The sequence below is a fragment of the Drosophila miranda genome, chromosome XL (assembly GCF_003369915.1).
Source record: "Drosophila miranda strain MSH22 chromosome XL, D.miranda_PacBio2.1, whole genome shotgun sequence".
Taxonomy (NCBI): domain Eukaryota; kingdom Metazoa; phylum Arthropoda; class Insecta; order Diptera; family Drosophilidae; genus Drosophila; species Drosophila miranda.
In genome coordinates this window covers 20,092,488-20,116,259 of record NC_046673.1, presented here as the reverse complement: position 1 = coordinate 20,116,259, position 23,772 = coordinate 20,092,488, and the positions used below count along the sequence as shown (strand labels likewise).

At 48.2% G+C, this 23,772-nt stretch overlaps 5 protein-coding genes and 1 long non-coding RNA gene across 9 annotated transcripts; 2 read left to right on the top strand and 4 right to left on the bottom strand.

Annotated features, from left to right (window-relative positions):
• Positions 1-843: 843 nt before the first annotated feature.
• On the bottom strand, positions 844-3,207 carry LOC108164822. Its single transcript, XR_001775916.2, has 4 exons — positions 2,634-3,207; positions 2,147-2,210; positions 1,594-2,079; positions 844-1,533 (listed from the first exon to the last, which is right to left on the bottom strand). It is a non-coding gene; the product is annotated as an uncharacterized LOC108164822 (long non-coding RNA).
• A 79-nt stretch (positions 3,208-3,286) lies between these two features.
• On the top strand, positions 3,287-6,252 carry LOC108164818 (cytochrome P450 4d1). Of its 2 annotated transcripts, none has more exons than XM_017300739.2 (3): positions 3,287-3,876; positions 5,112-5,744; positions 5,818-6,252. In XM_017300739.2, the coding sequence occupies exons 1-3, from the start codon at positions 3,309-3,311 to the stop codon at positions 6,165-6,167; spliced, it is 1,551 nt and encodes a 516-aa protein (XP_017156228.1). In that variant the 5' UTR covers positions 3,287-3,308; the 3' UTR covers positions 6,168-6,252. The 2 variants fall into 2 exon arrangements, with proteins under 2 accessions (XP_017156228.1, XP_017156227.1); XM_017300738.2 differs by lacking the exon at positions 3,287-3,876 and adding an exon at positions 4,163-4,829.
• An 89-nt stretch (positions 6,253-6,341) lies between these two features.
• Positions 6,342-7,908, bottom strand: LOC108164819. The gene has a single exon (XM_017300740.2). The coding sequence runs from the start codon at positions 7,770-7,772 to the stop codon at positions 6,585-6,587; it is 1,188 nt and encodes a 395-aa protein (XP_017156229.1). The 5' UTR covers positions 7,773-7,908; the 3' UTR covers positions 6,342-6,584.
• A 117-nt stretch (positions 7,909-8,025) lies between these two features.
• Positions 8,026-8,758, bottom strand: LOC108164821 (E3 ubiquitin-protein ligase RNF125-like). The gene is made up of 2 exons (XM_017300743.2): positions 8,579-8,758; positions 8,026-8,517 (listed from the first exon to the last, which is right to left on the bottom strand). Exons 1-2 carry the CDS (start codon positions 8,685-8,687, stop codon positions 8,264-8,266), a joined length of 363 nt encoding a protein of 120 aa, XP_017156232.1. The 5' UTR covers positions 8,688-8,758; the 3' UTR covers positions 8,026-8,263.
• Positions 8,759-9,026: 268 nt separating this feature from the next.
• Positions 9,027-10,165, top strand: LOC108164820. Of its 2 annotated transcripts, XM_033393048.1 has the most exons (4): positions 9,035-9,440; positions 9,479-9,573; positions 9,635-9,982; positions 10,048-10,165. In XM_033393048.1, the coding sequence occupies exons 2-3, from the start codon at positions 9,517-9,519 to the stop codon at positions 9,980-9,982; spliced, it is 405 nt and encodes a 134-aa protein (XP_033248939.1). In that variant the 5' UTR covers positions 9,035-9,440; positions 9,479-9,516; the 3' UTR covers positions 10,048-10,165. The 2 variants fall into 2 exon arrangements, with proteins under 2 accessions (XP_017156231.1, XP_033248939.1); XM_017300742.2 differs by having other exon boundaries at positions 9,027-9,573; positions 9,641-9,982.
• Positions 10,166-10,355: 190 nt separating this feature from the next.
• LOC108158394 (open rectifier potassium channel protein 1) lies at positions 10,356-22,424 on the bottom strand. 2 transcript variants are annotated; one of them, XM_017290655.2, is made up of 7 exons: positions 22,334-22,424; positions 18,607-18,768; positions 15,263-15,564; positions 14,957-15,208; positions 14,778-14,881; positions 14,453-14,600; positions 10,356-12,989 (listed from the first exon to the last, which is right to left on the bottom strand). In XM_017290655.2, exons 2-7 carry the CDS (start codon positions 18,746-18,748, stop codon positions 10,866-10,868), a joined length of 3,072 nt encoding a protein of 1,023 aa, XP_017146144.1. In that variant the 5' UTR covers positions 18,749-18,768; positions 22,334-22,424; the 3' UTR covers positions 10,356-10,865. The 2 variants fall into 2 exon arrangements, with proteins under 2 accessions (XP_017146144.1, XP_017146152.1); XM_017290663.2 differs by lacking the exon at positions 14,453-14,600 and adding an exon at positions 13,132-13,225.
• Between the last annotated feature and the right edge of the window lie 1,348 nt (positions 22,425-23,772).

The following is a 23,772-nucleotide window of genomic DNA, read 5'->3' as shown; positions in this document are numbered from 1 at the left end:
CGGGCTCTACAGGGCACCAGCCTGGCCCATCCAACTGCAGTTCTTTGGGGGGCGAGGTACTCACTGGGGTTCTCTCTTGGTACTCGTATTGTTGCATGTTTGGCTGACAGCCACAAGTGCACGATGCACGATGGCGACCAAGCATGCCAAGTGCCAAGTGGGAGGCACGTGTGTGTAGGGTAAGGGTACGGACAGGGTAGTGGTGAGTGGTGAGTGGTGTCTGTGTGCTCATCCCATCGGAACCCATCGTAGATCCCACATAAATAAAATCAACTCATGAATGAAAATGCGTTCGCCTGAGCAATTTCCTGTTGCACATTTCGTAGTCGGTAGCCACAAGAGTCGCAAAATGCTTAGCATAAATTATCTGATAGATTCGGATGGTTTTGGCGTTGAAAGGTCTCTGTCGTTTCAATGGATGGCCATCAGTCGATGGTAATACTCTGCAGTGCCTAAGAGTTCTGTCTGATCTAGTCCTTGGCAGCAGTTCCTATGGAAGAGCCTCTTCTTTTGTCCAAGACATATTTCCAACGAAGCTCCTTCGCGGTGAACCATTAATATACAATAATATTTTGTAGCAGAACAGGCCGCACGGATAACATATGTACATCAAAATGTGCAGCGACACGTACCCCAACGGCGAGCACCAGAATCCCACAATTATTAAGCACGAGTATTGCGGTTGGGGCTGCTGTGGGGTGGATGTGGATGGATGATGGGTGAATCATCCTGCCTAAGGGGGTACGGCACGGGTGACAATCGGCCATGAATGTGAATGTTACTCTATAATTACATGTTGTTGGTGTGTGGTGTTAAAGTAATCGCGATCGAGTCGGTTCGTATCGGATATTGCCTAATTTGGACATGTTTTTCCGTTTGGCTTTTGGCATCTGCTTTCTGTCCGCGTATACGTAATGGGGAAATTGCGCATACGCAGCGGCTGCCTAAGCATATGTTTTTATTAATATTATGATTATTATTAGTACTGTGTGCGGGGGGTGGTTGGCGGGTGGCAGGGTATGCATTGTGGCGCAGAAGATGAATGCCGATGGCTCATCCTTAGATCTATATATAAAACAGGGCACTTGGTCCGTTCGCTTTGTGCCTACACATACACACATACACATGTATGTATGTACAAAAGTATTTATATATGTACATATATGGATAAATCTATATATTCTATTTGCCATCTATATATATACTAGGGGCCTGAGAGGCAAGTGCTGTTGACGCAAATTGTACGCCGCTGCCAAATTGTTAGTATTTTTTTATTGTTATGATGTCGTTCTCTCCAAACTGAAGATTCGAAGGCAGCTGGCGCTGGCGCTGGCACTGGCGCTTATTGCACTCCCAACCAAAAGGATCCACTTGTGTTTATGTACGTTCCCTCGATCAATCTATAAAGATCTGCATTCCTGATTCGTATAACATACGGCTTCACCTTCCTCCGGCCACTTCATTGAACTGTCGGATCGGATCGGATCGGATTGGATCGTTTCGTATCGAATCGGGAGCAATGAATGCAATGAGCTATGGGGTACAAATAAAATTGGAAATGAAAATGGAAATGCCAATGAAATTCCAACGCACACAAATCCATTTAAATCGCAATCCGTACACATACACACTCCTCCCACGACGCTATATCCGACAGCGAAAAATTGCCAGCTCTTGTAAGACATGTGTAAATATTTACGTATAGCCCGGAGCAGTGCGGACCGGACCGGAGTGGAGAGGGGCAGAGGCAGAGGCAGAGGATGGCGGGCGAAATGACGTCGATGTCGACGACCGACGAACGACGCAAGAATTTTGGAATTTGGCATGGTCGAAGGACGCCTACTTGTTGTTGCCATTGTTGTGGGGGTGCCACAACGTAGTCACCGATCGGTGTGGTGTGGGCGATCGGTTTTTATGTGTGTCTGTGCTTTGATTCGGATACGGAATTGGCTCTGGGCTCCGGCATGGCATGAATCAGCTGCTGGGACTCGCCCAATGGGTATTTCTGAATGGCCCAATGTACCGTACCCGGGGATGAGTGCCACAGCCAGAAGAAACTACTAAACGTACTATATATTTCTGAAACAATATTATTATTACATCGATAGATCATCCGAATACAATGCATAAATGTTTATTTACTTACCCTCTGGCATTCATCCATAATCCGTTTCGACTTCGAATCAAATGGGCACCCAGAGGAAAAGCCCCTGAAATTGTAATATTTACAATTAGATTGAAAAATTAATTTAAAATAGATATATCTCATATGTACATATATACATTTCCTGCAAAATAAATATATTATATTTATTTTCAAGTATTTTATATACATCAAAGTGAATTATTTATAATTTCACTATGTTTGTATATTGAAAAAGCGAATATTAAATTTATATATTGATGTGTTTCTGATTACTATGCCATTTTTCTCTGAGTGTATATGGCCCTTGCTCACTTTGCTCAAAAACCGCGAACGCCGGTCAAATGCACAGGCGAAAGGTGGATAAGAAATAAAATAGTACATGTCGTGTGCATGACTCGAGTTAAGCGTGGTTTTCTTTGTAGAGCCATTTCCTTGGCTAATGAAGGCCACAGGCATTTGTTAATGAACTCTTCAATTACTCATTTACAGCGATCATTAGTGGGCATCTTGCAGTCGTCAGCCACAGCAGTGTTGTGTTCCGATTGCCCGATGATCCGCTTGAGATCCGAGCACTCAGCTTGCACTCCAGACTCTCGTCAAGAGATTGACCAGTCACCCTTAGTTTGCTGAAATAAATACCAGAAATGATCAGTGCAAAAGGTTGACATTTGCCGACGAAACAGAGGGGCGATAAGGGAACACGGCAGAACCGGGAGAAACCGATCGAAAAGCGAGCGAACAAACAATCCATTTTGATGGTTAGCATTCAAGCATTCCAGAAATTGTGTTTACATTGGATATGGGGGGCACCGTAGCACCTGACCGCAACTCATCCGCACCTGACGTCACACACACAGCAGATGGCCGATCTATTTTTGGGCGCTGTTCTAATTTTAGACGATTCCCCCCATTCCGCCCATTCCCAGTCCTAAAAACTAACGATGAACAGCCGCGATAAATGGCAAAAACAAACTCATGATGACGACAACGTGAACTTGAAATGGATTCGATTTAGGATTTTGGGAGTGCGAATTGGGGAATCGAGAATGCTTCCCTTAGACGTTCCGGCACAAGGCTGATAAGCCACACCAGATCTCTTATCTGGGGTGGCTCGGCGGCTCAGACAAACAGTTGATCGCGCAGCCTCATCTTGGCTGGACCAATGTGGCTCTCCTTAGTGTTCAGTGCGGTGGGCACAGTCCTAGTCCTAGGTCTGTTTAGCTGGCTGCCATTTTTTCGCCGAAGGCGCCGGATCTGTGAGCTGGCTGAGCTGCTGCCGGGCCCAAAGCCGTGGCCCCTGCTGGGCGATGCCCATCTCTTCTTTGGTCTGAGCCCCGCCGAGGCGTGCCTGATGATGGGCCAGCTGGCCGAGAAGTACGGGGACACGTTCAAGCTCCGTCTGGGGCCCTGTTTCAGCGTGATGTTTTTCCATCCCAGCGACGTGGAGCAGGTGCTGAGCAGCACCCAACTGGTGGACAAGGCGGACGAGTACGACTTCCTGGCTCGCTGGCTCAACGAGGGCCTGCTGGTGAGCACCGGCCGCAAGTGGCATAAGCGCCGTAAGATCATTACGCCCGCCTTTCACTTCCGCATCCTCGAGCAGTACGTTGAGATCTTTGACCGGCAAACGCGTCAGTTCCTCTCAAATCTGGACTTGGCGCGCGGGAATGACGACAACCTCGTCAACCTGGGCCACGCCGTCCATCTGTGCGCTTTGGATGTCATTTGTGGTGAGTACTGTAATCCCCAACTCCTCTGGAGTGGCCCGTCATCTGCTTGGGGCTTTCAAAGAGCACTTGGCCAATGTCCAAATTCAATCCAGTGGCTCGCTCATAAAACACTAAATATTGCTCCACTTCTGATAAGATATCAGTAGATCCCCGAGCTTGTTTGTTTTTTATTTCGGGCTCTACGGTTAGCCGCCGGTTACCGATTAGATACTCCACCGACGATTGAAATCTCCGGCAGTTGGGGTGGAGCCGGGGGTGGGAGCGTCGCCCCAAGCTAAGAGCGGATAATCGATGTTCTCGTTGCTGTTCAATGCTCCACCTTTCATGTCCACGGCAGATTGGGACGATTAGTAGTTATTTCACTGTCGCCGTGGCGAGGAGGCAAAATATGTTTCTGCTGTTAGGTGCTTTGCTGGCCAGCGGCCTATTTGTGGCCCTGCTGGTCTACCAGCTCAAGTTCAAGCGTGTGATTGAGGTGATCAGCTATATGCCGGGCCCCCCGGTTCTGCCGCTGGTGGGGCATGGCCATCACTTCATTGGCAAGCCGCCGCACGAGATGGTCAAGCAGATAACCGAGTTCATGAGCAAGTACGCAAAGGACGAGACTCTCAAGGTGTGGCTGGGGCCAGAGTTGAATGTGCTGATGGCCAATCCTAAGGATGTGGAGGTGGTGCTGGGCACAATGCGCTTCAATGACAAGGCCGGCGAGTACAAGGCCCTGGAGCCGTGGCTAAAGGAAGGTCTCCTCGTCAGCCGGGGTCGCAAGTGGCACAAACGACGCAAGATCATCACGCCCGCCTTCCACTTCAAGATTCTCGATCAGTTTGTCGACGTGTTCGAGAGCGGATCTCGGGATCTGCTCCGCAACATGGAGATGGATCGTCTGAGGCAAGGGCAGACTGGCTTTAATCTCTACGATTGGATCAATCTCTGCACCATGGACACGATATGTGGTAGGAATTGCAACACATTTCTTTTCTGTAGCCGGAACACATGTTTGTAAACAAACGGTAAAAAGTGCAGAGTTGTCGCACACTGCTGAGCCACTCCAGCAGTCTGGCAACAGTGTCGTTAGCTTTCAAAATAACACACTCGAACGGTACGGCAACGCTGTTCGTTCTCATCCGCCATCCGCATTCCTCATCATTTTTCGCTGGACATTTATTTATTATCATGCTATTTCACGCAGAACATGGTATACATATTTTGAAAACTTTGCAATTTTGTACGCACAGAAACTGCCATGGGCGTCTCCATCAATGCACAGACGAATGCCGACTCCGAATACGTGCAGGCGGTGAAGACGATATCGATGGTGCTGCACAAACGGATGTTCAACATCTTCTACCGCTTCGACTTGACCTACATGCTGACCCCCCTGGCCCGTGCCGAGAAGCGTGCCTTGAATGTGCTGCATGAGTTTACGGAGAAAATCATTGTGCAGCGTCGCGAAGAGTTAATACGCGGCGGCAGCAAGCACGCCGCCGCAGCTTCCGTCGATGCGGATGCAGATGTGGGGGCCAAGCGAAAAATGGCCTTCCTGGACATACTGCTGCAGTCGACTATCGACGAGAAGCCGTTAACAAACCTGGACATTCGCGAGGAAGTCGACACGTTCATGTTCGAGGGCCACGACACAACCTCTTCGGCCCTCATGTTCTTCTTCTACAACGTCGCGACCCATCCGGAAGCGCAGAAGAAGTGCTTCGAGGAGATCAGTTCGGTAATCGGCCAGGACAAAAGCACCCCGGTCACATACGAGCTGCTCAACAAACTCCATTATGTGGATCTGTGTATCAAGGAGACGCTCCGCATGTACCCCTCCGTCCCACTACTGGGTCGCAGAGTGGTGGAGGAGTGCGAGATAAGTAAGTATCATACTCCGCCCAGGCCATGGTCACATCAAGGTATCATTTTCCGAATACTCTACCTTCCAATCAGATGGCAAACGCATTCCCGCTGGCACAAACATCGGCATCTCGCCCCTTTACCTGGGTCGCCGCGAGGAGCTCTTCAGTGAGCCCAACAGCTTCAAGCCGGAGCGCTTCGATGTAGTCACAAGCGCCGAGAAGCTCAATCCCTATGCCTACATACCCTTCTCTGCGGGGCCGCGCAACTGCATTGGTCAAAAGTTTGCCATGCTCGAGATTAAGGCCATTGTGGCCAACGTTCTGCGTCACTACCACATCGACTTTGTCGGTGACACAACGGAGCCGCCCGTGCTCATTGCTGAACTGATATTGCGCACCAAGGACCCGCTACTGTTCAAGCTGCAGGAGCGCGTCTACTAACCACAATAGCATTATCTCGTAAATGCGGCTTTTTTTTTCTAATTTGTATCTGTAAATAATAATGAAACCCCTTGAAACGTACAGCCTTGATCGGCTTTCATTAAGCCAGGGGATCCCAAAGAGCACGAGCCGCACGTAGACGCCGCCAGGAGTGAAATGAAAGCCAGAACCACCTTGAATTTAGCCACATGTGTATTTGTAAAGCCAGAAGAGGCAGCCAAAGGCTGGGCATAAAGTCACATGTTGCTGTTCAGCCTGAATTTTGAAAAGATAATGTCCGGGATATGGTTATGCGTCACGGCCTGGAATGGCTCGTCAGGAATTCATCGCTTGTCCCGAGAAGTATAGTCTATCGGCAGTATTCGGCAACGATTCGCGAGCTGCAGGATCCGTCTGATTTTAGAACCTGATTGGTGTCTAGGAGATTTGAGAGCGCTCCTGAACTATCTCACTGATGGCATGACTGAGATCCTCCAGACTGGAGGTGTCCATCTCTCGAATCAGACACAAGGCCGACGATAGAAGATTGGAATTGGTACGCAAACGACGCATCCCCGAATAGGCGATCCCGGGCGAGCCATGGATAGCCTCGGATGTCCCAGATTCCAGCATGTCGTAGTCGGTCTCATCCGGCGTGGATCTGGAAAACTCAGCTCTGGGTGCAAGGCTTTGGCGACGGCCAAACAGTTCGTGGGCTCCCTGCCGCGACTGGGCGACGAAGAACGCTCCTGGGCCGGCAGCTCTGGTTCCAGTTCTGTATCGCGGTACGCTGAAACTTGGAACAGACTGAACGGCTGGCAAGGAAAGCGGCCGCGAGTCTTCAAATTCCGTAGACAACCAGTTACCGGAGGGATTTTCGGCAGGGATCACGCGCTGGCTTAGTTCACGGACGTTGTCGGGATGGGCACTGGCAGTCCCAAATCGTATCCGTTCCCGTGGGGAAGGAATAGGTAGTATGATTTCGTCTTCGTCTTCTTCGGAATTTTCTCTGAATGGGGCCATTGGGTACAGTCTGGCTGGGGCTTGTGGTCTGCCTCGGGCCCCGTCTAGTCCACCTAATGAAATGGGTGCACCACGTTGACGTTCCCTCTCGAAGGCCTCGCGAGATGCTCTAGCAGCGATTCCCTTAGGATTGGAAACCGACTGTGGTACCGGGGCTCGGATTGTACTCTTTGGCGCCGGATATGGCACGTTCTGGAGGGCCGCCTTCAGCTCACTCTCGCACACCTCAACGTCGTCCAATTTTGTGACTTGGGGCAGCATGCGCAGCACGCAGGCGCGATAGTTGGCTCCTGCGGCTTCCGAGCAGGGGTTCTCTTCCATCCAGAGGCTTCTCAGGCCCTGGGCATTGCGCAGGTGTTTCAGTTCTTCGAAGCTTTGTATTTCGTTGCGTCGCAGGTATACCTCCTTGAGTCGGTGGCATTTCTGAAGACTTGACAAACTACGGATCTTGTTCACACTGAGAGCCAACACCTCTAATCGTGGCATTCGCAGAAGGATCGATATATCGTGCAGATCGCTTCCCCAAGCATTCAGACGGATGGCATAGCGAATGTCGGAGACCTTTGACTTTGTCTCTACCAGTTGTTCAGTGAGGATTACCATGTTTATTGTACAAATGCCGAAATGAGCCGAAAAAGAAACTAAACAAATTTGTATAAATTTTACTGCACAAAAATTCCTAAACGTTCACAATGAAATTTTGTACTGATTTTATTTTGTATTGTTTCAGACTGTGCTCAAAATCCCATCCCGGCAAACCAACTAATGTTGACTTTTGAAATCGGCCTACTACGGGCAAACAAAAAGATCAAAAACACTAAAGTTCAACTAAATTTATTTTTGTACAAGGTAACTACGCGGGTACTACACATTTGCTACATGGCAACTACATATGTATAAACGGAACCGACATCGACGGAAAAACGCCATCAAAGCTGTGGGCGGGGCTGTCTGTGCATTAAATATGTACATATGTATGTACATATACATATAGAGAAAATTGGAATATGGCGTACTTATAGTTTATTAAGGAATAAAAAAAAAACGTAATTGTGCGCAGATGACTACCAGAGCATTCGTATCGAATTACAGTATTACAAATAAATGCGCATTGCATCGCTTATGTCCCGTTTCATGTTACACATTGGGCACTTGTGAGAGGAGCGTATGGCGGTTTCGATGCATTGGCGACAAAAAATGTGTCCATATTTTGCCAACAATGGCTCCCGTACGCTTTCCAGACAAACCGGGCACTTGTAGTCCCCATCCGAAGGCTCGTTTTCGTCGTTGCGCCTGCGCATCGGACTCGATGGGTTATGGGTATTGGAGCTAGCAGAACTAATATTGGCTAATATTGGAAAAGCAGAAAAATTAGTCTCTTGAATGAGGTTAAGATTTCGTAGACATACTGGTGGCTGTTTCAACTTCCTCCTGGGAATTATCTACCCCGATTGGAACGGGAACATTCGGGCCAGATTGGGAAGTATTGTCGCTCACAGTATTTAGAAAGTTCCCCATGTCGGAAATTTCCAAGAAGTTTTTTCTACACGTTTTAGTTTTACAATTGGGAAAACGTCAAGAGTTTTTCGGCACCACTGGGTTGTAGTGGAATACCAATCGATAGCTGTAAAAATACATATATAGTATCGGTTCGGTAAAAACAAATTACCAACTCCTGGCGCTATTATTTAATTAATCACTATTTTTTTAGCCACAATAAAAAAGAGATATGCAGAATTATAACTAAAAGCCGTTATTTTTTTGGGATTTTTATGGTATAGATACAATAACTGAAGATAAACGGGTTTAATTCTAAACAACCCTTATGTACATGCATGGTAATGCCCTCACAATCCACAACTCAACCTGCTAATGCATGAAATTAATTGAACGGTTCTGTGTTATTAATAATTACATACGTATAATTTATGCGCTACAAATCGCTGCTTGAATTACCGTCTGCAAGGGTATACAAATGACATGCTGTTTTCTCTTTCTATTGACAAACGGGATAAAATAGTTTAAAACAGGCGCTAAAGCACACACACATATGCAAACGAGCAGTTTTGGCATGCATACATATGTAAACACAAATCTATGGCGAATGGCAGAGTAGGACAGAAAATCAGCAAAGGAAAACGCAAGAAAACAGCAGCACGCACTTGTATTCTCTGCCGAGAGGACGCCTCCCGCTCACACTCGCACTCACAGGCCAGACAACAGCTGTATCCTCTTCGCTCTCCCGCTTACACATACTGAACCCTACATTCTCTTGTGGCGCAAAATAGCCCATCAGAAACCACGCAAAACGGCTGGCAAGAAGAAGTTGATCTGCGGTTGAGTAGAAATGGATTCTTTTGGCAGCAAGAGCGACTGCGCGTTGGAGAGTTCAGAGATGGAGTTTGTAAGTAGATCAAATCTGTGCGAAACAATTAAAACACTGTAAAATTACACGCTATATGAAGTCGCAGTCGCAGTTACCGTGGAAAAATAAGAAAACGAAGGACGATGCTATTAAACGCTGGGTGATTTCGCAGGAGAAATACTTCCCGCTGAGGTCGAATGAGATGCCCAGCTATGAGACACTCGACAAATCCCAAAGTGAAGATGAGGCCCAGGAAAGTCATTCGGAAACTTCGTCCTTTGGAGACTATATCAACATATCTTCGAAGAACTGTGTCCGCAAGCTGAGTGACCTCAAGTTTGGTGACCTCAAGTTTGGTGACCTCAAGTTTGGTGACCTCAATTTGGGTGGCGATCAGCCCGAGGAAACTCCTAATAATCAGTACAAAGCCAATTGGAATCTACCATAAGTAAGAACACAAATTCACGATTTCGTTCATAAATGCTGACCAACCGTTCCCCTTCTTTTCGCTAGATTGATGGGGATTCTCCCCATATCGGCAAGACTATTGAGTATTTGTCCACCCTTGCGTCACCTTCGGCCCATCGCTAAAGAGACCTGTTAATTTTTCTCAATAAAGACTTTGGATAAACAAAAATTAAAACGCTCTTGTGACATATGATCGACAATGTAGCTAAGGGACTGGAAGCGGGCTTGGTTTGTTTTGGTTAAACTAATGCAGGAGTTTATTATTATTATATTGTGCCAGGCATCGATAGTGTCTGTAAGTTGGTGCCTGCTAAGGAATATCCCATCCCCATTTCCAGTTGTGGGATAGCATATTGATTCCCATGTTCTTTTTTGCACAAAATTGATATACATCCATTTTTGGCTTATGCTGGTATATGACAATGTTTAATATATTTATGTATGCACGAGTATGGAATAGTAATAGTAAATTTGGAATGTGCCAAGTTGTACATTTGTCGGCATAAACTTGCCGTGAAACTAAATCTACCTATCTATTGGATCGTTTGCAAAGATCCTTTCGAATACGCTGATGTTTCGTTTGTTCATGTAAGCCCCTTCTTAGCATTATGCATACACAGAGTATATATTGTAGAGGATAAGTATAAATATAAATATAGGATAACAAACAAACAAAATAAGAGAGAATAGTACAGAGAGTACATAACATTAGGTTAACAGATCGTACATCTCTTTGGGAGGGGCTCTTTGGGGCCCCTACATATAGTATAACATAATCATAACAACTAAGGACTATTCCTTATCGACAGACAGTCGGATAAACAATCACTTTCATAGACATGGGTATGGATGGGCACCGGCACCTACTTCTCTCCCCCAGTGCCCGAGCCCGCTCCAGGTCCCGCGGTGGGCATGCTGCTCTTACGCTGCGCCTGCGATATCTGCACGATTCTCGACAGCGGTGAGTGGGTGCTGCTGGTGCTGGGCCTGGTCCCCGCCAGCAGGGGCAGCAGTCGTGTGGCTGAGGCCTCGTCCGCCGCAGTGGTGCCGGTACCTCCTCCTCCTGGGGGCGAGGTGGGCGACAGTTCACGGGCCAGCGGCGAGGGACGTAGCGAGAGGCGGCGCTGCAGTGCGGACTGCGAGGGGCTGGTGCCCGTGCCCGTGCCCGTTGCCTGCTCGATCAGGCTGGCGCCGGGTGGCGGCGCTTGACCGGGCGGTATCTGCAGTGCCGTGGGCCGGACACTGAAGCGGCGTCGAAACTTGCCCGTGCTGGAGGCCAAGGCTGCAGTCGTTGAGGGCGCCCCTTGATTCTGAATCGGATTCTGACCGCTTGCCCGCTCCGTGTAGCTTGGTGGCGGCTCCAGAATCGATCGGCTTGTGCCACTCGGCGACATGGTGCCCACGATGGTAGAGCGACGGGCATACAGACGATTGGCGGCGGCCGCCTGCAGTGAGCGGGTCTGGTCGCCGGCAAAGAGAGAGAGTATGGGCGGCAGCTGGGGTGGATCGAGGCCAGCATTGCCCATCTTGCGTTGCTTCCGGCTGCCCAGCCTGTTGCCGCCGCCGGCCGTTGATGCTGCCGCAGCCGCCTGCTGCTGCTCGTCCAGCACGGCATGGGTGTGCACCACCTCGAGGGCCCGTATGAGATCCGCTATGGTGGTCTGCTCCAGCACGTTCATATCCTTCTCGGAGGTCACCGAGAAGATGCTTGAGCGTCGCGGCGCCGCCATCGAAGCCATCGATGAGGACGAGGCCGTGGCTGTGGCCGGGAAGAGGCTGCCCCGTCGGGCCGCCACTGCTGCCATTGCCGCAGATCCCGAGCCGCTGGTGGCCATGCTGCCGCGTCGCATCTGCATCTGGGCCAGGGCCGCCGCCGCTGCTGTGGGTGGATACATGCTGCCCCGTCGGCCGGCAATTGCGGGATTCTGGGTGTAGATGCTCTCGCGGCGCCGCTTGCCAGCAGCCGGCGGCCGACGCTGGTACGCTCCACTAGCTCCTGCTCCGGCTGGGAGAGAGGCCTGCTCCGAGTCGTCCAGATGGAAGCCCAGGTTGGTCAGGCCGCCGGCGGAGGCGAGGCTGCCATTTGAATCGAAGGGTGGCGGCGGACCGCGACCGTTGCGCAGATACGACTGGCTGGAGGCGGCGGTGACCGTGTTGTTGTAGTAGTCGAGTGGAGAGCGGGGCGGCAGGGCGGTGGCCCCCTCCGGCACCGAGACAACAGACAGCTTCCGCTCCAGATCCTGGGAGTGGCGCTTTCGCTGGAAGGGAAACAGCCGACGTAGGCCATCCGGCATCGAGAACTTCTTGACGCGCCCGGCAACGGGGGTCGAGGTGTTGCCCGCCTTCTTGAGCTGTTCCTCGAGGGCATCCGGCTCCAGGTGGACCATGGAGGTGGCTCCGCCGTTGGCGGCATGGCCCTTGTAGCGATTGTTGAAGGCCTCCTGAATCTGCTGGTTGTCCCCGCTCCAGGTCCACTCGTTGTGCGAGGCCCGCAGCGGACGCTCGCTCTTCCAGTGCGGCGGATCGATGTTGAAGTCGGAACAGGCGCGGGCCCGCTGGCGACGGGGTGGCGGGGCCGAGAACTCATTCACCGTCGAGAAGGACCATTCGCTGGCCAGGATCTGTGAGTCAGAGAAGCCATGGTAGCCCCCATAGAGCGCCGGGTCCTCCGATTCCGCTGCCGGCGGCGGCTTCACAGTCGCCAGAGCACTGACCACCTTTGCCAGCAGATCCGTCGTCTGGCGATATGCCTCCGCCGTCTCGAATGTCTTCTCCCGATCCAGCTTGCTCAGCTCCGTGTCGGAGCTGGCGTGGATCATTAGCCCCGAAGCCGCTGCCGCATCCTGGGCTGCGGCCAAATCGGCGCACACCGAGAAGGCTCGCTTGCGGCTCGGTATCGGTGCTGGTTCCACACGGTACATGCTCAGATCCGGACAGGAAGCGGAACGCGGCATGGTATACGCAATATCGATGTCCGTATAGACAGGCTGTCGATGGTGGTTGTTGGACATGTAAAGAGATTGGACTGGATTAGTGTTTGGTTTGGTCTTCGGTTGCGTCTGGATCTGGGATCTGGAATCTGGGCTAGCACTGGGCTCGTTTCGTGATGTTTTCCTGATTTTTACTTACGCCTGACCCTCCTCCTCCACCTCCACCTCTTCTTCTCCTGCTGGATCTTACTAATCTTATTATTCGGCTTCTCTCTATTTCCCTTTCGACAAAACTAGAACAGAGAACATCAACATCTTTAGGGATTATCTAAGCCAATTTAACGAGTATTCGCCGCTTAGTAAAAAACATCAAGAGTTCATTCCCAAAGTATCAGACGGCACTACAAAGATTAGACATTCGAGGGGCATGGGGCCCCATGGCGCATTGCTTAACCTAAGATTACTCCTTGTATAATTTATTTTTATTTGTTTGAGTTAGGTTTGCCATGGGTTAGTGCCAGATTTGGGCCATAAAGCCATAAAGATACATGTACAATTTCCAGCAGTCATAAGGACACAAATGGAGACCAAAAAAGTCCAAATAAAATGGATCTCCACATTGAAAGTAGACTTGAACTTATAAAACTTAATAAGCCCTATAATGGCTGCTAAATTTGATTATTACACAGGTGGAAAAAAAAAATCAAGGCATTCGCACGGGAAATAAACAGAAGAGGCTTTCGCGACCAACGATTCCGAAGCAAATTTCAGGGAAACCTGAGGCAATATTTCAGTTTTGTAAATTTTAGAATGCTATTTAGGGAAATGTCTTCTAAAAAAATTAATTCTAAGCACTTTCTCACGCGGGACAAAGTGTTTACCGTTGCCTGAGATTGGCTAATTTTTGTGGAATATTTTAAGAGAGATTTTGATCATAAATTATCTTTTTTATGGGTGATAGAGCAAAAAAGAAAACATGGTATTAGATCTACCAAAAAATAAGGAACAAAAATTAGATTTTGCCTTAAAATTACTAAATGGAAACGTGTTTTAATTGATTTTGGATTTGTTGTTCCCTATAGATCTTTCGGTGGTAATCCCCGAACATGTATGGGATCGGAAATAGATCTAAAAGAATTAGTAGTAGATTTTGTATAATATCAACTGGGAAAAATGGCAATTCACGCGTGAACGACGGATCTAATACATCCCATTGGAATCGATGCGAATATCATCTGAGATGGAGCTTATTTTAAAACCTTTTTATGGTATGGTGCTTATGATTATTCGTCAGACATTGATTGATGATTGATTGAGTTTAGACCGATTTTAGTAGAGTTCTTAGATATTTCTTATCACTAAGGTCAGAATTAGTTAGACGCCCCAATGATTAGTTGGCTTAAACTACGATTTGCTGTTGCATTAAACTCCCCATTAGCGTATACGAGTACATAGATATGCAGTGCTAGCCCATATATGATTGATTGATTGATCTGCTTGCGGTTATCTGCAATGTATACCTTCACTTTGAGGATATAGAGCTCGTTGAGCATGCGCCTGAGGTAGCCAACATCCTTGGTGACGCCCGTCCAGATGCGGTTCTGTGTGGCCTTCAGATTGGAGGACAGCTGCTGCTCCAGATGCGCCAGCTTCTGGCTCTGCAGACCTCTGTTTATTGTGATGATTGAATGGGATGCAGATGTAGATTGTAGATTGAAGATTGTTGATGGGGTGTCACCAGATATTAAGAGATAAAGATAGATAATACGTTAGGGCATGCAGACGACAAATAACGACGCAACGAAAGGCATGCTAAGTGCGGGTATTCCTGCTCCTGCGACTTACCGCGTGATGAATGTCATGATCATGACCAGATATCCCAGCGAGAAGATGAACCAAATGATGACAAAGATCTGATAGACCACAAACCAGCCGCCAAACTCACGCGGCTAAATCGCGGTGCAAAATCAAAGAGAGGGCATTCGAGGTTGTTAAACGATTTCCAAGAAAAGCAAAACACTCACCTGATTGGGCCCAAATGTGGGCACGTAGTCGCCAAACCCAATGGTTGTGGTCGTCACATAGCTGTAGTACAGCGAGATGGAGTAGGGCCAGTTCTCGAAGTATGTGAACACCCACGAGGGCAGCAGCAGGAACAGGGCTATGCCCGGCACCAAAGCGATCACCACGGTGGTAATGAGCCCCAGTTGCGGCGGCACATAGTGCATGTCCGTGCTCATCTTGTACTTCTTGTACCGTCGATAGATGGCCTCGAACTGAGAAAAGATGGAAGATGTGACGATGGAGATCAACAAATCGAAATCACTCACCGTTCGCCCAAAGTACTCGCCCAGGCCGGCAAAGAGTATGCCATTGACGGGTATACCGATCACCGAGTACACAATCATGATCATACGACCCGCAAATGTGGTCGGCGATATGTTGCCGTAGCCCACCGTCGAGCAGACGGTGAAGGCAAAGAAGAAGGCATGGTAGAAGGTCCACGTGAAGGGGACCTCATGCTCATCCTTCGCGATATCCGTCACCGGCTTGCCGCAGTACTCCGTTATCCGTTCGAGTATCTCGTTCTGTGTGCTCACATTCTTATCCGAGAGCTCTTCCACCAGATATGCTGCAACAAAGACCATACAAGACTCAATCAAGCGTGAAATCAAATCAAATTTAATTAGTTATACGATCCGAACAGATCCGATCCGATCCGGAAGTAAATGTGCGGGTGGATCGCTCTATTGCTCTATCGCTCAGAGCTCAGCCGCTCTTCCGCCTTCCGCCGGGAACAAAAGGCATAAAAAGAGGCCGAAATCCAAATTGATTCCGATGTCAACGTGTGATGGGGTTGCTGGGGCCGCTTAACGCTTAACGCCTAACCCTGGCCCCCAAAACGTGGGACGTGGTCGGTGGTCGCTGGTCGGTGGATCGTCAGCGTGCGACATTTTACACTAGACCCCGTGGAGACTCACAAAATTGTAATTCTGGCGGAGGGGGGCATGATGTCACCAGTGCGACTGCCCTGCTCTTTGGTTGATTGAAATGCGCTCGCTGTCTGTGACCCGGACGATCCCCCAGAGCCCTGGGGGAGGGTCATGAGTGTGCGATCCGTGGCGAGCATTGAGAGATCAGCAATCTGATCTTGTGCTACGTTCTCTTGTGGCACATAATGTTTGGATATTTTGTGTGTGTTTTGGCAATCGATTATACGATAGAATAATCGATTTAATGATCACTGGGATCGCTAGGAAAATTCCCGAAAGTTCATCGAGGGTCGCTTACACTCGATTGAATGATTGAAACTGATGGGTGGTTGATTCTTGAACTTGTGATCCCTCAAATCAATCGATTAAGCGACGCGATCCATTCATCGATCTTGTGATCTCTTAATCAATGACTAGAGATTTCTCGTGATCGGCTGGTGATCCCTGGATCGGGATCGCTTTGGCCAATGGTTCAACACACTCTCGCGGCGCACAGGTCATGGGGCATCTGTCGGCTGTTTGTCCAAGTGCACGACGGCTGCAATCATTCAATAAACGACCGTCCGGTAATCTTTTAACGAATTGCATAATTCAATAAATGCGTCCGGGGACGCAGTCGAAAATGCAGAAAGCAACAAAGGGATTTTTTTTTGTAGTGGAGATCTGGCGATGGGACACGACAGCCACTCCCGGGCTGTCATTCTGTGAAGCTCTGCTCTGATCCAATCTGATGATCACAACGGGACGCAATTGGGGGCAATTCAGATATTAACAGCAAGTGCATTATATATCCGCCATATAGTCTGGTGCTGGTGCACAAGCTGCCATACAATTTAATCGGCTTTTGTAAGTAGTCCCCCCTCTTGCCAGTCCCAGGCGCGCTGGATCTTGATTGCTGGCAATTTGTTCATAGAAGTCGATCATTATCTTGATTTCTCGCTCTTGCCCCAGAGAAGTCCTCGCCGTTGCCATTGCCGTTGCCTTGTGCCTTTGCCTTTGCTCCGACTCGAGGGCGTTTGAATCTGATTATCGCAGCAGTGCAGTGATTGCACACACAGCCCGGAAAAAAGTTTGCGCCAAACAAATTGATAAATTAATTTAATTAACGCTTGCACCCTGAAGCAGTCTCTGGAATTTCGAATCTTAAGTCCAGAGTGCAATCATCATCATGCCGTTTCGAGGTCGAGGTCGATGTCGATGGAGATGCAGAGTGGAGAAGAACGAAAGATCTAATGGCACAGCAGTCCGTTCGCTTATGGGAAATTTGTAGGCGACTCCCTCCAGGGAGTGCCTCGCTTTTATCGGGCCTATCGCCATCCCATATACTCCTCTCGAGCTGACACTTGAAAGTCATAGAGACACCACAGTCGCATGGTCGTGTAGTCACAGTCATAGTCTTAACGATCGTGCGATTCAAGTGTTTATTTTTCCAGTCATTCAGGTGATTAAGGCTAACTTTGTGGCCAGTGGCCCAGCGGCTTTGGGTCTACTTATGTACGTGTGATAAAAAAAAGCCATGTCCAATGCGTTGGATACCTTTGCGGATTAGTTGGGGATTTTGTTGGAGAAGCCAGCAGATACGTATCGTATCAGGGAAAAAGGAAACCCTTGACAGTTCGTTACACTCCATCGAGCGAACGAGCGAGCGACCTACACTTTATGGCCGAATCGAGACCGTGCATCAGGTATCCGCAATCCGATCCGATTCGATATGATCCACAGACACGTCTTGGGTCGATGGTTACTAATTAGAGCGTTTATGGGTTATTTATTTGCATAATTAGCACGTTTTATGGGCCGTTTAAATTCGGATTTATTGCAATTGAAGAGACGTACAAATACAAATATAAATAAAAATAAAAATACAGAAGTAAATACATCCCCGAGACGAGATCGCGGCTTGATTTAGCGTCTAGATATAACCATCCGCCGAATCGTCTCATGTATCCAACAATACCACTCACTACTCACTCGCAGGGAGTGTGTATCGGTGTAGAGGTCGCATTATTGCCCCAGACTTGTGGAGTCATAAAGCTCACACTTTCCTCCCAGCATTTACGCACGTTTTGGCACACAGAAATCAGACCGATTCGGGCAAAAGCCCACCACACCGACCGAGGGGCACTGCCGCATATTGCGCGAAACGTACCAATACATATACATATATATGGACATACAGTAAATATGTATTCTAATCTATAATCCTTTCCAATAAATAATATTTTGATATAATTCTCAAGAAAATTCGCATATTTTCACCTCGTGATTTTATCTGGAGATACTATTCTTGGTTTTCCTATGTCAAAGTCTTAATAAAGCTACAAATCTTTCAGAGAATCGATTGTCTCGCTCTACTCGTTCTTCTAAAACAACACACACGTCGTGTACATGACTGGAATTCAGCGGAGCGTTCTGTTGTTGTTATTTTTGTTGTGGTTGGAGTGCGCTTAAGTGGAAAATGCCTTCCCACCGCTGATCAAGGAGACACGTCCTATTGTACCATGTACATGTGTCGGCACAAGGGAAATGTAGATCAACCTCTAGAGTCTAGACTGTGCGTGTGTGTGGGCAGACTTCGTGGCAGACTATTTATCACATACATATGCGCTTCTTTGCTGTCGATCGATCACGAGGCTTATGGCTAATAGCGTATGTCTAGGGTACTCTTATTGATCTCTCACCATGGATCTCCTGGCGCTCTTCGGCGGCCTCAGTCCGCGCCACCTTCTCCTCACCGTGCTCGATGTGATAGTAGATGGCAGCGCCGAGCATCAGATACGAAATGTAGAAGATCAGCAGGAGTATCCATCGATTGGGCGACATGTCGTCGTCGCTCTATCCGTCTGCAATGTAGAAAATGGGAACCACTGCGATGATGTATGCTCTATAATCTACTATGATGATGTGTTGTCCAGGTTAGGGAGGGGAAATAGAAGGGGTGTTCCTTCTTGTTCTTCTTGTTCTTGTCGTTATTTATGGTTGTATCTCGCTACTAATCGAAGCCTGATTGCGATTGCTCCCAAGTGCTTTTGGCCAGTTGTTGTCTCTCTACATGTACGATTTCAGATACGAGACCCATACGCTACTCGAAAACTAGCAGATCTTATGAGTTCCCTGTGTCCCACTTAAGAACACATCACCAAAAACACGTTGCCTTCTTGGAGCATATCTCTTGTTCGCACTCCATGATCCGTCTTAAGGGCAGATCTTTGAAGCATTTAGGATAAGGATATCTCCGTTTCGTAGCGGCCGCATTACTGGACAAAAAAAAAGCACGCGCTGCCCATCGCTTGACAAGCGATCGGGGGCATGCTCCCTGTCTTCCATCGTCTGGGAGATACGTCATCGGTCTTCTAGCTTTTACACCTATTGACACTTCTAATCATATCGCCAGGCAGCCAGGCAGGCAGGCAGACGGACGAGCAAGGTACTATTACTGCTAATTTCCACAATTTCTCGCATTGCAAAGTAGTCCGCTCCAACGATTAGCAACACAGTCCCATCCACAGAGACATCTTCGCCTCCCGCAACATCTTGGAGCTCCGTTATCTATATATATATATATACATATATAGGGTGGTCTGGGGAGGTTGCTGCTGCAGCTCTTGTGGGTGTCGCAATTAGCGCATGTGAATGCAAAATATCAATAGTTGACAGGCCCGAACGATCGAAAAGAAACAACCAAAAGATCGGTACGGATCCTCAGGTGTCAGGCTTTAGTCATTCTCTCCACAGAATAATGTGTAGTGTGTTTTGGTGGTCTTGTGCTCGTGTCTCGACAGTTCTTATAATAGTATCATAAAGATAATAAACCCCGGGGCTGGCATGTTCGGCCCTAATGAGATCTAATGTTGGGGTAGTTCCGTGTGTGCTGTGGACTTTAGGCCGCGCAAGGAATCCCCCTTCCCATGCGTGCTGCTTTCTAGGGAAGAACTGACTAATCTCTTCTTCAGGCGTACAAACAGCACATTCGCGGATGTCCCATAAGTGAACGGATACATTCGTTTCGTAGGACACAGACGGAGACGAGGGATTTCAGAACAGATAGGATTCTTATAATTTCAAATTTATTGTACAAATTGAAAGTCAGCCAGCGGAGGCGAATGTGAATGCTCTGAATGGAACTGTTTGAGAGGTATAGTATGGGTGTTCTATCGCCAAGAACTTCTCATTACACGCTTGATTACATTCGCATTCGAGAAATGGGAATTGTTAATGTCAAGGGGGGGATCGCTGATAAGCAAGACTTCGATTCTGCAACCGTTTTAGTTATCGTTTTTAATGTATAATTTCTATTAAATTATCTGTGAAATAATGAAATAGGTTTCCATTTTCTGTTGTTAAAAACAACCCGTTTCTCAAGCGTTGTGACGCCAGTTCAATGGAAGTTTTATTTTTTTATTTTTTGCATTTATTGCACGGGTACTTCCTCTATTTTATGTATTTATTTATTCCGAGTAAACATTTCGATGACGATGTGACTTTGTGGGCTTGCCCGCGAACCCAAAAATTCTTTGGAATGGAAATTTCTGGCCAGAGTGCGATAGACTCCTCCTGGATATTCGTGGCTATTTGCAGATCCAGAAGAAGACTGCTGAATGGCGAATGGTTTTGCACTCACCCACGCCCTGGTGGCCCCATCAATAAAATGAGCCCATAAACCATAAAATGGACCCAATCTTTATCGGAGCCGATCCCACAGCCGAGCCGAAGGGCAATAAACACTCGATGATCATGTAAATGAATTTAATCAATATTTGACGTCAAGTGAAGACAACGGCAGACAACAGAACATTTAATATGATAATAAAAGTGTTTACTAATTGATAACCCACAGAGATGCCATTTTATGAGCGGCAGCGCTAAGGATGGCGTGTGGCACGATCCACTGATCCTCTGCGCAGTCTGCTCTGCTGCTGATCTCAGACCCTGCCACGTATACGTGCAGAAAGCGAGTATCCAGCGTGTATGTGGAGCACAAAATTAATAAATATAAAAATATTTACATATATCTCGGACGCTAAATAGTCGTACAATCAATAGTAAATAGCAGCAACTGCAAAATGAACACGTTTAGTAAATAATCAGAACAAAAGTCGGCTGTCGTCAGGCGTCAGGCGTCGAGCTATCGAGCAGCCCCGTTGCGACTCTGAGACACTCCCCATCTCTCAAGAAAGGAAGAAGAATCGCATGCATTGTGCCCTGGGGGGTTGAATGAAAGTTCCAAGGAAACTCTCCAGCCCTATTAGTGCTAATGATGACATTGTTTTACAACTAGTACTATATATGTATAGTATTTGTGCGCCGCGGTAAGAGATGATTAATTGAGTTTCGATCTATCAGTGTCTCCTGTCTCGTCAGCGTCGCCAACGGGCGCGTCTCTTCCTCTGCGGCTGATAAGGCTACGTCAGAGCCAAGAACATTACATGACAATTAAAAAATGTTAGCGACACCACACACTATATCGGATATTAATTGGGTGAAACCCGGATAGACTCAGCCATTCAGATGGATCCCCAGATATCCGTGTTCTTCTGCCATTGGACTAGGAAGAGCGAGGATCCAAGAAGGGCTACTGGCTATGGATTCATCTGCTGTTTACTCTCCGCCTAAATAGGACTGATTGAAACGGGGGGGATTTATTCAGTTTCAGAGCCAGAGTCGGACCTTTTAAATGCCTTAAGCATTTTTTTGGCCAAATGATGGATGAAGTTTTCGGGGCGCCTAAGACGCCTTGATCGCCCGCTCAATCGGTTGATCGATAACGGTTACCGTTGCTCCTCCTCCTTCTGCTCTGTCCGTTCTGCTTTTCAGTTTCAGCTGTTTCAGATCGTCGGTTGAACAAACACTTTTGCGTATTAAACAATTTTCGTTAATTAAATGCATTCAGCGGATCGTTCATTCATGGAACAGACTGAATCTTGCCCAATGGAAGGGGGGCTCAAATCGGATCGGATTATATAGACAGTCTGTCTGAACTAGAGCGCACCTGCATCGAGAGATCGCTGAGATTGGGACCTAAACTTGGGTCTCGCTCCCTCTGGTGTAATCGTTTCCGCCTTGTCTGGACGGATCCCGGCAATCGCAATATTTGTCCGCGATTTCGATCGCTGTCCCACTCAGATAAGGTCCGGGACACCGGTGAGACGAAAACACACACACATGAGTATTACTGGACATCAGCATTATCGATCAGCGATAATGTCTGCACTTCTCTGAACTCTTTCATTGTTGTTGTTTGCCCATCATTCACATCATTCTTTTGATAGCTCTCTCCTGTACTCATTATTTTGTCACTATTGCTAATTTCCAACACCTTCGATTCCACTTCCTTAACCTTTGAGGCCCACTGTCGTGGACCAGGACACACATACACACATACATACATGTACTCGAACGTATACCCACCACTCAGGAATGTATGTGTGCTCGAAACAGACAAAAAAAAGAACCACAACACTTTTTGTTCTCTCTCTCTCTCTGCTTTACCGTTACTTAGTCGTTCACCGTTTGTTTTTTCTTTGCAATATCTTGCGGGGTCCTGTTCTTGTGCTTTGCTTTGCTCGGTCTCTTTCTCTGTCTCTTTGTGCTCCTTCCGCGAGTGGAAATCGCGACACACACTGGACGACCGAAACACACACACACACGTAGCAGCGGGAGAAGCACCGCAAAAACAAAAAACAACAAAATTCAACAAAAAAGTGCGGGAGCGAGCGATCGCGAGCAGGACCGTTACCGTTAAGCGGCGCACGCTGAATTGAAGCGCTGCAGGCTATGGGTTGACACTTTTTGTTAACGGTGACGGTGACTGACGGTGACGGTGACGTCGATTTGATTTAAATGAAAATTCTGCCCAGCTCACGTCTGTTCCGCAGCAGTCACTGCCACTGCCACTGCCACTGTCGCAGCGCTGCTGCTGCGCTGTCCGGGTGCGGCAACGGCAGCGCTCTGATTTCGGCAACTGTTTCAGCACGGGCCCCGATCTCCCAAGCTCAGTTTTCTCAGAGGAGATTTCACTCGGCGCACGGGATGGCTTTGCTCTTGGCTGCGCGGATGAGATCGATCGGTACGGTACGGTACGGCTGAGGAGACCGATACAGCCCCAGACCCCAGACCCGATTGTCGTTACGACACGATACGCGTTACGTCCATCATATGAATGTCGTCGCGTAGTCGGTATTCCCAAATCAGAATCCAAATCGGAGAGAGAGCCGAGCCGCACTTCAAAATCAAAAGTAGAGCAGAACGAATCGCACAGAACACACGGCCGCGGAACGAGCACGAAAATCGCAACGAAAGCGAACACGATTATTTTTCCACCTCCTTTAACTGCCGAATCACACTCGGGGAATGTGCCTTCGTGTGGTGTGTGTCTGTGTGTGTGTGTTGGTTTTTGCTCGGGCGATCTCTAATCCGGCGCTTCACTCACATTCGAGCAAAAGACAAGCCGAAAATCACTCAAGACGTCGACGCTTCCGTTGTATTCGCGGCGGCTCTTCTTTTGCGTGTTTGTGTCTGTGCGAATCCGATTTGTATACAGGGCGGGGAAGAAGGAGGGCTTCTTATTACCGTAACTTCTCCCCTCTGGCGATCGTTCCACATCCCAGCCCTGCCCCGCACCGCCCCGCCACGCTGGTACCAACTAAAACTAAATCAACTTTAAATGCCGATCGACAAAAGGCAACTACGAAAATCGTTAGCACAGTTCCAGCCCACTCTTCACCCGCACCGCAGCTCGCCCATTTGTCAACAGGGGACACCGAATGAGGGGGGGAGGGCAGCACAGTGGGACAAATTGTTTATCTTGTGATGAGATTTTTTAATGAACATTTATTTTAACCCTGAAA